The 17,829-nt window shown below is 38.5% G+C and overlaps 1 protein-coding gene across 3 annotated transcripts in view; it reads left to right on the plus strand.

Annotated features, from left to right (window-relative positions):
• The window catches only part of KLHL29 (kelch like family member 29), a 1,034,900-nt gene that overhangs the window by 825,743 nt on the left and 191,328 nt on the right, over nucleotides 1-17,829 (plus strand). For all 3 annotated transcript variants that reach the window (XM_073674052.1, XM_073674053.1, XM_073674055.1), the window contains 2 exons: nucleotides 8,584-8,783; nucleotides 12,100-12,359. In XM_073674052.1, coding sequence (XP_073530153.1) covers nucleotides 8,584-8,783; nucleotides 12,100-12,359 — 460 coding nt within the window. The remainder of the gene's footprint in view (nucleotides 1-8,583; nucleotides 8,784-12,099; nucleotides 12,360-17,829) is intronic.

A 17,829-nucleotide genomic window follows, 5' to 3' on the forward strand; every position in this document is an offset into this window, starting at 1 on the left:
ATGACTTTCCTAAGATTTTCACTTGACTTTCATGGCTTCCAAAAATCAAGCAATGGTGAGTTCATCTACAACATAGCCCAAGGGGGCTACTGTAGAAGGGATTGTGTCACAGTTGCTGGATACTAGATGTGGTGCCAACACACAACATAACTTGAACATGTTCTTTAGATAGAAAGCTAGAGGAGCAAAATGGAGATTTGGTAAAGAAAAGCGTAGCTACGACTATGGGATTAATCAGCCTTTATCTAGGTGGGCTCAAGAGTCTTGGAAGGTTGGGTGGAAATTCTTTTGGAATTGGAAATGGTGGAAAGGGGTGTGCACAATAGGTAGACCAAACAACTGCTGTGAGAGTGGTGCCAATTTAGGATGGTCACTCATCACTTTAATGAAGCGGGAAGGGAGTTACCTCCTGTTGCGGGTGATTAGGAGTGAGCCTATGAAAAGTACCTGGAACCAGTCAGATGAAGTCTCTCGTCCTCTAAATTCCCCCAACTTGGGGATCATATTTCTGCATTTACTGGGGTTTCTTTATTTCAAGGGTTCATGTCCTTTGACCTGGACACTGACTACAAGTATGAAGACACAGAAGGGACCATAAAAGTTAGTACTAAGGAAAAGAAACCTGAGGTGCTGATAGAGTCTTTAGACCCACCAGCCTCTGAACATCTGTTCTGAGCACCATTTGGGTAATCAGTAGTCACTTTTTTAGCCCTCTATGCCATCACCTTTGGGTAAAATGACCATGCATTGCAATTTGTTGACACACATAGTGCAGTGTTTGGTTTTTAGGTGGCATGATAGTTTAACCTACTACATGATTTGGCAAGCAACGCTGTGCAATTCAGGAAAAGTCACAAGTTACCCAGGTCACAGCTTTGGCCCACAACCCTCATCTAGCAAATATTCTGAAAAAAAGGAAAAACATATCAATTCCTATTTTTTGTCCATTAGCAGAAGGGTTTCCATTAGAATTGACAGCTCTGAACTTGTTAAGCAGGTTCCATCTGTCATAATCAAGTGTTGGCTGCCAACCATGTCATCTGGAGGGACGTTGACCTGGATAGTCAGTTTACGGTAAAATACTATATTTCAGATAACTGTGTTCATAGGATCTGGGTCCTGACCTGAGCAGACCCCCATAGCTGGCTTGGAGGACTCAGATGCTATATTTTTATAGTACTGGAATACATAACGATAAAAGCTTTACAATGATTACAAGTGTTTCTACTAGAAGTTTCCAAGTGCGCTGATAAACCCAGTAAGTTGGGGTGGCAACCAGGATGTTTTACTGTGAACCCTGCCGAGATTGACAACTAACAGCTCCTATGTCACATTTTACAAGCCATTTGCTACCATTACCCATTATAAAGGTATCCTTTGATAAGGTTGCAGTGAATCCGATTAGCCCAGTAGTAGCGGCCAATGCAGACACCAGCATTTTCTATGTCACACTTTAATTGGGGGCACATAGTGAGGAGGGTGGGCTCAAATTAGTTCCATTTTCATGGGTAATATGGACACTGCCATCCTACCCTAATTCAAACTTACAGTAGGGTACATTTTGTTATATTGGCATTATTGGGTTTTTTCTATGGCATTACTATGTGTGCATTTATGGTTTATAAACTCTGATAATTGGCACTGTAAGGCGGCATCTTTAAAGAGGTTGTCCAGTACTTTTATATTGATGGCCTATACTTAGGATAAGTCATCATAATCAGATTGAAGGAGGTGCGACACCCAGCACTCCCACTGATCAGCCGTACCCAGTACTGGGGGCTGGATGTGATTAGTTGCAAAGCTGCACAATATAGATGCATCAGCTACATAGCGACCGAGGCCGGGTATGGCACATCGGCCCCTATCCGAATAAATAGTGGTGGATCCATAGTACCTTACTGATGCCCCCATACCGATCAGATATTGATGACCTATCCTAAGGATAGGCCATCAATATAAAAGTTCAGGATAACACTTTTAAGGCATTTTGGAGCAGTATTAATCCATTATTACTCTTTCCCTTATTTCAAAAAAGCCACATGGCCCCAATTTTCCTTGGGTAGATGCTTAATGTCCTTCTTTCCTACAATGGGCGAGTTGAAAAATACTGTATGCTCTTGCTTCAGAACCTTAGGGTTCTTTCACATTGCGTTTAGGAACACACTCGGTGACCCCGTCGGGGCATATGTCCGAACCTCTCCCCGCAAAATTGGATTCGGATGTATGCACCAACGGGGCCCTAGACTGTAATGGTGCCGGCAGAGCAAATGTGTGTTCTGACATGCATCGTTTTCGGGAGTGTACGCCTACTGGAGGCGGACACTCAGACGTTGTAGACTGCATCTGGTTGTTCAACATTTTGCGGGGGTGCGGACATATGCTACGACGGGGCCACCGAGTGTGTCCCTAAACGCAATGTGAAAGCACCCTTAGTGAATGGTAATATGTTCCTGCACTAAATGGGAACCCCATATTTTTCCATATGGGACCCCACTCTATATGCTGCCCCTCATCGTGTGAAATGCAGAATGTCTTCTATTGTTGTATACAATGCGTGAATGCTTTCTGTATTGCCGAGTGAATGAGCGCACCCAACGTCTAATTTTTTATGTTTTTTTTTTATTTCTAATTTTAAGCTGTGTTACAGTAAACTGTTATAGCTTTAGCTAGATGAATCATTCAGCCTGCAAAAAAACCCCAAATCCTTGGTGTAGAAGAACCGAGACCAAAGAGGTGCTCTTTCCATGTCATCTTGTGGACTTGTGAAAATGTAGCCAACTAGAAATCCAGAATGTTAACGTCAGTTCTTCTAGGATGTTCAGGACAGCCTTCTCTATGGTCAGCCGTGTGCTTTGTTAATATCCATATTTTTTTTCCGAATAACATCTTGCTTCTTCCCAACCTTCTTTTTTTTTTTTCTCTTCGTTACCAAACTCTTCTTACTATTTGTTTACTCTTTCAGGCCTATCGGGTCGTGACAGTCACAATAGCTCCCAATGCACTAATTCACACTTCCAAATGCAGGCAATATTTTGATTTCAAATGATTTAGCGCTTTATGCAGGAAAACAGACTTGAAAACTCCTTAAGGATGGCTTCTGGCTTCGTGCGGGAGATCTGGATGACTCCCTCCCTCCGTCCCTCTCCCCTCTCCTTTGCTCTCTCTAACCATTTGTCTGTCTATCTTGTCTCGTATTCCGTTTTCAAAGCTGTGTCACTGAGGTCTTTTCTTTTAGTGCCTAAAGGGAACAATATATTTTTAGAACAAAAAAAAAGCCTTTTTTTTTTTTTTTTTTTACATATAACCTTGGAAAGAAAAAAAAAAGATCAAAAAGTCTGATGAAAGACAGCGTTTTATTTTATATATCTTTACGCTATATCAAAGCCTGCTTAAAGATCACAGGTCAAAGCGAGTTGAATCGGAAAAGAAAAGCTAAAAGTATATCACTTTCTGTTCCTATCATACAGCCCAGAGCTGCTAAAGCACCTCCATGCGCCAGCCGGGGCCTAGGATGTGTCCCCATGTAATGCTTTGCTGTTAGTTTGATTGATTCGCTATCTTTTATTCTATCTTTATATTTCCCACAGCGGCAAAGGCTTCTTTTATATATACTTTTTTTTTTACTTCTTTCAACTCTTGCTTGGTCAAACTTTAGGCTAGTATAAATCCACATACCTCAAGCTAAGGCAACATCAAGAGAGTGAAAAAGGGAATTGAAGAATTTAACACATCGATAATATAAATTACCTCTAAAATTCAGCATAGGAAAAGATTGGAATAAATCCATTTTTTTTTCAATTTTGATTATTAGTAGAGATGAGCAAACCCAAACTTAAAAGATTGCGGTTCGTACCGGACAGTTAGTGTCCGGTGTTTAACTCCGAACATGGACTTCTCCCGGAAGAGCATTGGAATGTTCGGAGTTCCGGAGAAAGTGAGAGAGATCCTTTGTTTCATACCAAGACCCAACGTTAAGGTCTCCATTTTTTTCAATGGGGTTCGGATTCTGGTTCAAGTTTGGGTACAGTTCTGCTACTCGAACTAAAATTCAGGTCGGGTACAAGAGCCCGAACTTCCATGGGTCTGCTCATCCCTAATTATTAGCTGTCCATTTTTCAATGACATGATATTATAAGTTTCCAGTCCATATAGAGATAAAAAAAAATTGTGACCAAATGCATTAAACAAAATGACTTTGCAGGGATTGGTTGCTATTTATAGTGCCCTGATCCTTCACAAATGTCGAGGGTGAAGCTATGTTCACACTGAGTTTTTTGATGAGTTTTTTTTTTATTGGATCCTGTTCAAAATCCTCCTCAAAAAACAATTCAAAAATTCTTGGAAAACTCTTCTAAATAATTTCTCTCTGTTGCTCATATGAGGAGTTTTTGAACTTTTCTTTTTTAATTTGAAGAGGTTTTGAAAAACATCTGGTGGAAAAAAAGAAAATTCAAGTTAACTCCAAATGACTCATCTGTGGTCGTCCTGACGAAGGAGTCGGAGTGACTCTGAAACGCGTTGACATTAAACCACCATTCCTCTATTCTTGTCTTGGATCGTCATTTTTATTCAGCAATGCAGACTGCTTCCATTTTCCCTTGCATTATTTGTAACTCTGCAAATGAGACACTGTTCTATGAAAAGGCTGCAAATAACTCTACAGGAAAAAGAAAAACTCTTCCAAAACTCTTCAGAAATAGAAGAACTCTTTCAAAAACTCCCCCAAAAAGGAGCGTTTCCTGAAAAATGTGTGTTGTTTTATTTTTTTTTTTTTAAACTCTGAAGAAGGATCGCGCATGTTGGTTTTCGACATGTCTGATGATTTTTTTTCGTGGGAAAGAAGCGTCTGATAATGTCATTTTCTCCTCTCTGTTGTGTTCCAGTGTCTGGATAAATAACTCTTGTCATTCAGTTAAGTTTTTTATTATGTTTGTGGGCACCTTAAGAATGGATCCTATACAGGAATCATTATTCGAGTTAGTGTGCATCGATTTGCAGGACCTGATAAATTGGCCATGACAGTAATCTGTGGATGCTGAATGGGCGCTCTGAGAGCCTCCTCCTATCTCCCGGCATCCATGACACTTCTTTTGATTAGCCTTCCTGGTGTGACATCACATTTACGTCACATTGCAATGTTGAGATCGCACCAGGCTGACTAATGTAAAGAAGAGCTATGGATGCTGGCGGTTCTCAGGCCTGCAGTCCAGAAGCCCCGGATTACTGACATGGCCGATGGACCGGGTCCTGCGAATCGATTTACACCAGCTGTAATCATTATCTCCATTGCTGTCTTATAAAACCACAGTCTTTGCTCCATGATATTATCGGTCTGGGTTTGTCAGATTAGGTCAACTCAAGTTGTTAGGCCTTGTTACTCATAGCAACCAATCAGAACTCACTTTTCATTTCAGAAACTGCCCTGGAAGAATGAAAGCTTAGCTCTGATTGGTTGCTAACATCAACAAGACTTTTGTTTCTATTAGTTGTCTTAGATATACGAGGCCTTTTGTTTTTGTTTTTTTCCTACAACTATGTCATTCAACATTTATCACATCACTCGCGTCAAGGCAAAATTGCCACTGAATCAAAATGGTTGCCAGGAGATCACTGCCAAATAATCTCATTGAATATCCTGTGGTTACTAGGCAGTGTTTCCTTAGCAACCAGGCTCAAGATTGTGATTGGGATAGTGTTGATGACATAGGCCGAGGAAAGAGTTTTGATAGCCGTCACACCATGATGGCCCCTATCTGACCCTGGGATAATAATCAAATTAAAAAAAAAAGTTATTAAAAAATGAAGAAAAAAGTTCACATTTAAAAATAGTATGGAATTTTTTTTCTTTTTTTTTTTTTTTTTAGATTTTAATGAATTTATTTGCATGTGTTATTTACAATTCTTTCTTCAGGCTTAATAAAAAATTAATTAATGATTTTCAATTCATTTAATTAGTGTTAGGATGCAAACGATGGCCTGTAAGAGAGGCTGGAACTCCTAACAACCAATCAGCTCGCAGCTTTCAGAGGACTCGCAATGTGAGTTCATTTTTGATTGGTTGTCATAAATAAGTAAAAAAAAAAGAAAGAAAGCAGAACCAATGGAGGAACGTAAAAGCCATTAGCAAGCAATCAACGCAACCTCTTTGGTTGCCTTAAAGAACAAAACGTTTCTATTTTTTTTCCAGTTTATTTATAATGTCAAATCTCCAAATAAAAAATATAGTTGCACAAAAAAAAAATCAGAAATAAATATAATTTATATATCCATTTCCTACTTATAGATTTTTTTCCTTCCGTGCCTTCTTTAAGCGTTGTAAAGCAAATCTTCTTATGAAGACAAGCACGCTTAAGTTCACACTACGCCTTTTTTTTGCCGTAAAACGCAATAAAAAAAAGCACAGAGAAGATGCTCAAAAGAATGGTCCTATTGTTTTTATATGGAAAAATAAGTTCCTGTTCATATTTGGCTCCTTTAGGACTTCTTTTTAATGCTTTTAGACTTTTAAGAACATCAAGTGTTTTGTCCATGTTTCTGGCGCTCAGTACTTACAGTACAAGTCATTGAGAAGGCTAAAAAGACACCCAGGCCATTTTTTTAGTGTTTTTTCTTTTTTTCTGGGAAAAAGCACCACCTGCTTAATGGAGTTCAAAATGTCCGGAAAAAAAAACTCACAAGAAAATGTTGGCGTAAAAAAAAATGCCAGAAATAAAAAAAAAACACTTAAGTATCAACAAAACTACCTCCGACATAAAAGAAGAAGAAAAATACAGAGAAAAGGGCGATTCTTGCAACGTCTTATGCATGAAAAGCGGACATTTTTGAAGGGCTGAAAAAAACTCAGTGTGAACATATCCTAAGGCTACATTCCCACCAAAAGTTTTTTTATGCTGCATATTGTTGAAAAAAATGCAAGTAACTTATTTTGCTTAATGGGTGCAGAAATGGTGGAGATTATCGGCCACATCAAAAACTCACCAAAATCTTATTGTGGGAAAGTAGCCTAAAGCATCAGAAATGCCAGAGGTGTACCTAGGTAGATTTTTTGCCCTAAACCTCTATCTAAATACCCTGGCAATGGCAGTTTGATTAGTTGGCACCCAGAATGTGGTCTCCTAACGTCCTTGGCTATACACATTATATTGGTAGCTGTGAGGAGTATTAAAGGGGTATTCCCATCTCCAAGATCCTATCCCAATATGTAGTAGGTGTAATAATAATAATATTAGCAAATACCTCTAATTAGAAATATAGTATAGTTCTTGTGATTCGCAATGTCACCTAACCCATGTGCAGGGCATTGCTGTAGCTTAGGTATCCATGGTTACAACCGCTAATAACTAACTAACTGTCACTTTATGAATGATCATAACCATAGATACCTAAGCTACTGCAATGCCCTGCACATGGGGTTAGTGACATAGTGAATCAGAAGAACTATACTACATTTCTAATTGGAGGTATTTACTAATATTATTATTATTACATCTACTACATATTGGGATGGGATCGTGGAGATGGGAATACCTCTTTAATGTATTACCAGGCAGAATTATTCTTTCAAGAGTTGGCAAAAATAAAATTTTTTTGGAAAAGTCAACTTAAGGAGAGGAAACAGCGTCCCTCATTCACTTAGCTATGCTCTGGGTGCAGAACCTTTCACCTGCACACAGAGCCTATATGCACCCTGTATGCCGCCATATGGTGCCAACTTATAACACATATTGCTAATTCCACCATTCAGCATTATAGATCAGAGAGGTAGTTGGCAAAGTTACTTTTTTCTGTCCTAGCCCAGAGTGGCTTGTTGATACGCCACCTTGTGCCAAGCAGGCTAGTAAACAGTTATCATATAGCGGTAAGATTCCTCAGCACTACACAACACAGATTTGTAATACGAGTATGCACACGAGCCCTTTAGCTAAGAAGTGACAGAACAGAATTGTATAAACTTGAGAGCCTATATTTACTGATAATTGTTTGCTTCTTTACTATTCATTGAAATCAAAAAGGTTAAATTAACTAGTAGAATTTTCCGCTACCGGCAAGGAGAATGCCTCTCGGAGACGCAACTCTAAATGTCAAGTGATTTTTGAAAAAAAAAAAAAGAAAGAAAAAAATTCTGTAAAAGGACAACTAAAATGGTATCTCTTTAATTCCTTCTTCCGAATGCATATTCAAATACATCAACAATCTGCTCCAGTTGAGCAATTTTTAGAGCCTTTCTCACACTCTGTAATTAATGATCTCATTAAAATGTATTGTTTCCCTAACATTGTATCCCATTTTCATTAACGTCGCCTCATACTCCTTACGTATGCAACCTCTTATGCATGAGAATGCGGATAACCATAGCAATAAAATGCTTTGTTTGTTTGTTTTTTCTTTTTTTTTTTGTATCAATTTTGCTGAATGATTCTAAAAAAAATCCTTCTCTTTCAGATCCAGTAAGAGATGAGTTGTATTTTTTTGCAATTTATAATCTTCCATCTGCTGCAAGGAGTTGATGATGACAATTTGCAAAAATTCTGGTTTTTACAGTGTGAATGAACCTATGTCTAAGAATGTCGTTGTATTTACCAGGTCGTCGAAGGAACAAGCTAAAAACGGGGAGAAACTGGAGCTGGCAATGTCCAATATCAATGCGGAAGTCTTAGAACTGTTACTGGAATTTGTCTATACAGGTTCCCTGATCATAGATTCGGCCAATGCGAAAATTCTTCTAGAAGCGGCGAGCAAATTCCAGTTCCACACGTTCTGTAAAGTCTGCGTGTCGTTCTTAGGTAGGAAGAAACATTCTTCTATACTATAGATTTAAGGGTGGTCGGGCTTGGGCAATGCTTTATTGTTCCCAGGTTAGGATAAAGCTTCGTTCAAGCCATTTTTTTATTACTATGTTTTGTCCTATTTTTATGTTGCAATGTATTAATGTAGCAGAGCTGTTTGTGGTGCTTAGCTATTTTTTGGCGTGGCAGTAACTTTGTGAGTTTTACCTGCATTCTTAAGAAAACCCACAATGAGAAAAATTAAAGGGAGTCTGTCACCAGGTTTTTGCTTCCTCATCTGAGAGCAGCGTAATGTCGGCAAGTAGAAGCTGAATCCAACAATATACCACTTAGATTACTGGGTGCAGCGGTTCTGAAACAATCAGAGCTTTTAGATTTAGAATGAAGCTGAGCTGAGAAAGCTAGTCCCGCCCACACCAGGCTCTCTATGTACAAAGTCCATAGACAGTGAGCTGCTTATCACAGGAGGGGGCGTGTCAGACTAGTCTGGCAATGTTAATCTCTTAGTGATAAATCCTTCACAGTTAGTAAACTACAGCACGAATTTTGACAAGTAAGACATCCCTGAATTCTGTGTTTCAGCCTCTATCTCTTACTTTCTTCAGATTACATAGCAAAAACCTGCTGACAGATTCCCTTTAAGGCCATGTTCATACTTAGCGTAAATACTGTGTTTATTCCGCTGTATATTTTTTTGTGCAGAAAATCTGCTGTATTTAACTGTCCAAGCAAATTGGAGATGATTTTATGAAAACTCCTATCCACTGTACGTCTAAAGACTCTGATGAATTATTCATCTTTTGGGGAGTGCGTTTGTTCTCTATAGAATTCTATGGGGAATTTGAAAAAAAAAAAACACATGTAAAAACACATGTAAAAAAAGCCTCAAATCTGCACCAAAAAAACCCATCAAATAAGGGGGAAAAGGTAGATCCTTGTTGCTCGAAGTACAGGCAGTTATTGCAGACAAATATGTTTTAATCTGACATGAAAACATAGTTTGGGAAATGGGCCAGGAACTAGGTGTCTTGAATGACTAATCTGAGGCAGGTGCCCTACGGCCACTCCCTACCCCTGTAGACTGACAGGTCTCTCCATATGTGAGCAAGGCAAGGAGAAGCCACTACGGACTTAGTGCCCTACCTGACTCCATGGGTACTGACTACAAATAGGTTCTGTATAGTAGCAATACTCATTTCTGTTCCCCACTCTACTCGTCTATTAATTAGGCTATGTTCACATGGAGTTTTGTAGGCTTTCAAATTTGAACCCCTTCACGATCTTGATATTTTCCTCTTTTTTTGCGCTGTTGTTTTTTGCTCTCCAGAGCCAGAACTTTTATATTTTTCCATCAATATAGCCATATGAGGGTTTGTTTTTTTGCGGGACAAGTTGTACTTTTGAATTATACCATTCATTACTGGAACATGGGAGAAAATCCAAGTGCTCTGAAATTGCAAAAAAATGCAATTCCACAATTGTTTTTTTTTATTTACCATGTTCACTATACGGTAAAACTGACCAGACAATATGCTTCTCCAGGTCAGTACGAGTACATAGATACCAAATATGTATAGTTTTTTTTTTATTTAAGTTGTAAAAAAAATCGGAAATTTGTGAAAAAATAAATAAATAAATTTTTGCTTTTGTCGCCATTTTTCAAGACCCGCAGCATTTTCATATTTTGGGCTCTGGGGCTGGGTGAGGGCTTATTTTTAGTGCCCTGAGATGATGCTTTTACTGATACCATTTTGTTTTGATCGCCTCATATTGCATTTCACCGCAATGTTGAGGCGGCCCAAAAAAATGTAATTCTGGCGTTTTGGATTTTTTTCTCATTACGGCGTTTATTGAACAGATTAATTATTTTTAGATTTTGATAGATCAGACATTTCTGAATGCAGGGATACGAAATATGTGTATCTTTATTTTTTTTTAAATTGTTTTATTTTTAATGGGGCAAAAGGGGGATGATTTGAATTTTTGTGTTTTATTTATTTTTTTCATCTTTTTAAAAACTTTTTTTTTACCTTATACTGAATTTAATATTCCCCTTAAGAGACTTGAAGCTGCGATCAATTGATCGCCTGTGCTACACAGAGCAGAGCTTCAGAACTGCTATGTATAGCAGAAATTACGATCTCCTATGAACGTCGGCCACGAGCCGGCGTTCACAGGAAGATTGTAATGACAGGCATGGGGGTCATCAGCAGACCCCTAGCTGTCATGACAACCCCTCGGCACCCTGCAATCACATGACGGGGGTGCCGATGGGCAGAATGAATGACGCGCTTCTGGTTGGTGTGTCTTAAATACCGCTGTCATTGATTGACAGCGGGATATAACTGGTTACCAGCCACAGGCAGAGCACCGCTGCATCCGCGGCTGTTAGAGGTATATGATAGCTGATTAAATCAGCCATCAAGTGCGGGGAAAGATGAGGGCTTGGCATGTCAGCCAGCATCAAAGGCAGGGACACTACTTTTGATGTAAAAGTAGGTCAAAGGTAGTGAAGGGGTTAAAAAAAACCCTCCTAATATGAACAGCAAAGTGTATTTTCCATTAAAAAAATGATTTTTAAAGATCTTCAAAAAACTCTGTTTGAACATAACCTTAAAATAGTTAAAGTTCTGCATATACCAATATGTAATGGGCCATGATTTAATATCCTGGTGGCATTTAGTTTAGGGGAATGCAGACGGCAGCAGTAGAAGAGTGTGCTGATCTTTTGAAAGGCAGTGACCTGTCTAGCCTATTCATCTCATTGTGTTACGGAGTAAATGGTTATACTCTAGTGATGGAGTACGTGGGGTCTCAGTCCCCTGTAGCCAGTCAGATGGTGGAAATGGAAATGATTAGAGCAGAAGGAGAGGAGTGTTCTGATTTTGTAAGAGGCAGTGACCTGACCTGTCTACTCATTTGATTGTGGTATAGGCTGCCTATGAAAGTACAAAGGTATGCAAAGTAAGTGGGGACCTGAAAACCCGATAACCAATTAGAAGGGAATGATAATTGCAGCAGAAGACGAGTGTGTTGATCTTATTCAAAGCAGTGACCTGTTTATTTATGTTTTACGGAGGGGAACAGGATCGAGATAAATATTATTAGAAGGTCGTAGATAATTGTTTATATTGAACATGTTACATAATAACCAATCAGAAAAAATAAAGTTATAAAGTTATAATTACTAGCCTTTTTATAGTTATTCATCAGCAGATGGATGAAGCAGTTTGTTGTCATGTAGTGCTTATAATGTCAGCGCGGAGCAACAACCTCTAAAATACAAGTGATTTGCTTGTCTTTCTCTATGCAGAAAAACAGCTGACTGCCAACAACTGCCTGGGCATCTTGGCCATGGCAGAAGCCATGCAATGCGTGGAGCTGTATAATATGGCCAAGGCATATGCCCTGCAGAATTTCCCTGAGGTGGCCAATCAGGAGGAGATCCTGAATATTTCCAGAGAAGATTTTGTCTCGTACATTTCCAATGACAGCCTGAACACTAAAGCTGAAGAGCTGGTATATGAGACGGTGATCAAATGGATCAAGAAAGACCCGGCAAACAGAGCACAGGTAGGGGAAGAGGCTTTACGGCTTATTATTTCTGATATGTCCTATGGAAACTGTAAAAGACTGGGATACTGTAAGGGTATGTGCACACAGGGCTGATATGCAGCAGATTGTCATGTATCTGCCGTGTATTACAGTAACAGCAATAAGTCGTTGAAAAAACTTGTTTGTCTATTATTCAAGGGTAGGTTCACTCTTGTTAAAGAGTGGAAATGAGTGTAATTATGATCGAGAGTTGTTAAACTTTTTTTTTTTACATTTGATGATCCTACAGGCATTGCAAAGTGATGAATTCTTGTAATATATTGTACTTAATTTACTATTTTGATGGCTTCTCTCTGAAATACTATGCTGCACTGCCATTTAAATGCCATCTCATGCTCCTTTTAAGTGCTGCTTTCAATTGCTGCTCAGAAAAGAGTATGAGAATTTCTCTGGCTCAGTGCAGGGTTGGGAGGCTAAGAGTTGGTAATGTTTCATACTCAAACAGGAGAATTCACATGAATAGACTATTTGAAAATAATGTACATATCCTTTTGAGCAGCAGTTGAAAGCAGCTTCTAAAGGAGCATAAAACGGACACTAAAACTGCACTGCATGGCCTATAAGTCTCCTCACTCTGACATGCCTGGCCTGTCATGCCAAGAGAAACCTTACCCCTTAGATATCGGTCTGGAAAATATTCAACATCTGTCGCTTATTGTTCCACATGGAATTAACCACAAATTATAAACAGAGATTATATAAAAAAATATATATATATCCCATTTGGTTAACCCCTTGGATGCTGGGGTTAGTAGCAGTCACGGCGTCTAGAGAAGGTAACAGAGCGATGTGCTGGGATGATAAATATTTGTCACTGTATCATTTGTATCTGGCTCTTTAATAGGATGGACATTGACTTACAGGGTCTCTACCTATAGGTGGCGCAAAAGGCAATTTTATTTTTTTCTGGAAGAAATTTGCTTTCTCGTGGAATAAAATAGCGAATTTAAAGGGGAGACATCATCAAATTTCTTACCAAACCTAACGTGCTTTCTATACAAATCATTACACACAAAAATACCCAAACCCGTTCTTGTATCACTTACTCCCAGGCAGGTATCAGATCTGGCTGCTAAGAATGGCAGGAAGGCTTACATATCATAGACATTGACCTTGGTATTGAGATAGAAATCACAGGTTTAAGTAATACAGTGTAAAGTTTAAAAAAAAAAAAAAAAAGTTTTTAAAAACATTTTGAAAAAAAAAAAAAAATACAAATTAAAATCACCCCTTTTGCTAAGATTAAAATAAAAAAAATTAAATTTGAAATAATTTGGTATTGCCCAGCCATAAAAGTCCAATCAAATAAAAATATAGCATTATTTATTCTGTAGAGTAAAGATCATAAAGAAAAAAAAATAGGCTAAAATTGCTATTTTTCGGTCGACACACTCCTTCTCCCTCAAAATGTGATCAAAACATCATATACCTTATGTACCCCAAAATACTACTATTAAAAACTGCAGCTTGGTATGCAAAAAAAAACAAGTTCTCACACTATTCTATTCACTGAAAATAAAAAAATTCTGGGTCACGGAAATTGCCGACACAAAAATAATTTTTTTCTACAAAGTTCAGAATTTTTAAAATTTATTAATAGAAAAAAACAACACAAGTTTAGTATCGCGAATCGTTATTTTTACCGCATTCTGTAAAAACAAAACCCAAAAACACAATGGTGGAATTCAATTTTTTTTTTCACTGCATTTGGAATTATTTTTTTCCCATTTTTTTAGTATATTTAATGATAAAATAGATGGTGTCATTCAAAACTACAACTTGTCCTGCAAAAAAAGCAAACCCTCGTATGGCAATGGCGACAGAACAAGAATAAAGTTATGGCCCTTGGAAGAAGAGGAGGAACCAACGGAAATGCAAAAGAAAAGAAAAATTGTCTGTAAATTAAATTTACTGTTACTATAAATGTTTCTAAGGGGCAAGGTTTCTCCTTGTGGAGAGTGACAAGCTAGGCCTGGCATGTCAGAGTGAAGAGACTTATAGGCCATACATGGTCTTCTGGGAAATTAAATATGCAAATTGCCTCTTCGGAGAGGAAGAGGACTAGAACTCCAGTGACACCTAGTTGGCACTGGAGTTCTAGTCCTGTTTCTCTCTGAAGAAGCAGTTTGCATATAAATGTTTCCACTGAAAACAGGGATTTTTGAGAAATTGGAACATAAAATTTACCAAGAGGTTGAACCTTTTAAAGCAATTTCAATTTTTATACTATTTATATATACATTTATCTACTGACTCTGGTATTGAAGAATGAATTTGAGGGAAGGAATTGCTGAGCACAATTCAAATTGATTTTTCGACATTCCTCCAGGACGCCGCACCCCACTGAAATTCCATTTCAAAAGGTGTCGAAAAAAATTGGACATATTAACAACTAATCCCAAAATGTTATTTAATGCTTTATCAATGATCAGGACAATAAAAATGCAAATTCCACCTCTGTAATTACTAGTTGTACTTATCCCAGCATTGTTAAAAAAAACATGATTTAAACACCATTATTACCGGCAAACCAGTAATTATTTTCTCAGAACTTTTACCATGTTTCCATGGAAACCACAATATTTCATTTTCTATTATTGGATTATTTTTGACCCCTTTAAGAACTCCGGCGGTGACATCTTGAATGTGATAGTAACCACAACACCATCTATTTGCACAGTCAGCATTTTAACATTCGCAAAACACGAAGGGTCCATTTCATCATTTGCATTTTTTTTTTATTATAAGTCACTTTTTTTTTTGTTTTGTGAATAATGTTTTGCGCCAAATTCTTCCAAATGACGCATGTGGCTGAGGAAATGCTCTGCATTTTTGCATCAAGTCTTTTTTTGGGCAAAAGTTGCTAAAAATTTCAATTGTATATAAAATCACTTCCGGTGGCGGGGACTGGAGTACATTTGCACAATTTTATGTATCAATTCGAAAAGATTTCGAAACACCAAACCTCAACTACAATGCAGACATTAAAATAAACATGCGGACACTTAAAATAGACATTAAAAAAGGCGCAAATTAATAGAAGAATAAGGTGTAAATTAAAAAAGGCAAAAAATTAGACATAAAAAGGTGCAAAATGCAATAATGAACGGAACCGGAAGTACTCGATTCTTCAACAACAATGAATTTGGCGCTGCTGTGCTCCAATGATGGACTGGAGTCATGCAGTTGATGTAGAGACAGGAACCAGAGTATGTTTCTTTCGTACTTTACTCCATTTTATTTAGAGTTAATGATGATGATGATTTTATTGGCCGCGCTAAAGCCATTACCCCTCTCAAGTTAAGATCCACACACTTTTTCAAAATGTTGGCACAAAATGAACCCGCCAGGATTGGAGTAAAAAAGGCAAATATTTGTAGAGTACTGCCTAACTGTGGGAGCTGGCTGTCAATCACTATGATGTCGGCAGTCCCGCCCCATCAACTGAGCAGCCCAGAAGAAGAAGAGCTGCTCTGTTGATGTGGAGCAGCTGGATCGCTGGCAGAAAGTTCTCCGGCAAAGTTTTTCTTTTCTTCCTGCTCCTCTACCGTTCCTGAGATATGACCCCAAATTCGCTGTCTGTAAATCTACTGTTTTAGCCAAATGGACATGATCATAAACACTTATCTTTGTCTTTTTGAGGACTACGCCCATTTGGCTAATAAGTTTAGATTTTTATACAAAGGAAGAAGGGGTTGTATCTCAGGAACAGACAGGAGCAGGAACAAAAGAAAAACATCACTGGATTCAGAACAGCGGCATTTACACCAGGTAAAAATAAAAATTCATATTTATGGCAAGTGACAGGTCCTCCTTAAGCATTTGTAATATCACAAATTTCTTGTGATGTTCTGTGAAATTACAATGCGATTTTTATTTTTTTATCTTTCTGAATCAAACGATCATCCCTAAAATTACCCAGAATTGGACGATAACCTAATTTAAAAATTATAATAAAAATATTTATTGCAATGGAAATAAAAAGAATCAAGTTAAATAAAAATCCACAGAACATACAGTACAGACCAAAAGTTTGGACACACCTTCTCATTTAAACATTTTTCTATATTATATTCTAGGTTCTTTAAAGTAGCCACCTTTTGCTTTGATGACTGCTTTGCACACTCTTGGCATTCTCTTGATGAGCTTCAAGAGGTTGTCACCGGAAATGGTCTTCCAACAATCTTGAAGGAGTTCCCAGAGATGCTTAGCACTTGTTGGCCCTTTTGCCTTCACTCTGCGGTCCAGCTCACCCCAAACCATCTCGATTGGGTTCAGGACTCATGACTGTGGAGGCCAGGTCATCTGGCGTAGCACCCCATCACTCTTCTTCTTGGTCAAATAGCCCTTACACAGCCTGGAGGTGGGTTTGGGGTCATTGTCCTGTTGAAAAATAAATGATGGTCCAACTAAACGCAAACCGGATGGAATAGCATGCCGCAGCAAGATAATGTGGTAGCCATGCTGGTTCAGTATGCCTTCAATTTTGAATAAATGCCCAACAGTGTCACCAGCAAAGCACCCCCACACCATCACACCTCCTCCTCCATGCTTCACGGTGGGAACCAAGCATGTAGAGTCCATCCGTTCACCTTTTCTGCGTCGCACAAAGACACGGTGGTTGGAACCAAAGATCTCAAATTTGGACTCATCAGACCAAAGCACAGATTTCCACTGGTCTAATGTCCATTCCTTGTGTTCTTTAGCCCAAACAAGTCTCTTCTGCTTGTTGCCTGTCCTTAGCAGTGGTTTCCTAGCAGCTATTTTACCATGAAGGCCGGCTGCACAAAGTCTCCTCTTAACAGTTGTTGTAGAGATGTGTCTGCTGCTAGAACTCTGTGTGGCATTGACCTGGTCTCTAATCTGAGCTGCTGTTAACGTGCGATTTCTGAGGCTGGTGACTCGGATAAACTTATCCTCAGAAGCAGAGGTGACTCTTGGTCTTCCTTTCCTGGGGTGGTCCTCATGTGAGCCAGTTTCTTTGTAGCACTTAATGGTTTTTGCAACTGCACTTGGGGACACTTTCAAAGTTTTCCCAATTTTTCAGACTGACTGACCTTCTTTTCTTAAAGTAATGATGGCCACTCGTTTTTCTTTACTTAGCTGCTTTTTCTTGTCATAATACAAATTCTAACAGTCTATTCAGTAGGACTATCAGCTGTGTATCCACCTGACTTCTGCACAACACAACTGATGGTCCCAACCCCATTTATAAGGCAATAAATCCCACTTATTAAACCTGACAGGGCACACCTGTGAAGTGAAAACCATTTCCGGTGACTACCTCTTGAACCTCATCAAGAGAATGCCAAGAGTGTGCAAAGCAGTCATCAAAGCAAAAGGTGGCTACTTTGAAGAACCTAGAATATAAGACATATTTTCAGTTTTTTCCAGACTTTTTTGTTAAGTATATAATTCCACATGTGTT

This window comes from Phyllobates terribilis, unplaced genomic scaffold, assembly GCF_046119375.1.
Source record: "Phyllobates terribilis strain yellow unplaced genomic scaffold, ASM4611937v1 Scaffold_3__8_contigs__length_932513732, whole genome shotgun sequence".
NCBI lineage: Eukaryota > Metazoa > Chordata > Amphibia > Anura > Dendrobatidae > Phyllobates > Phyllobates terribilis.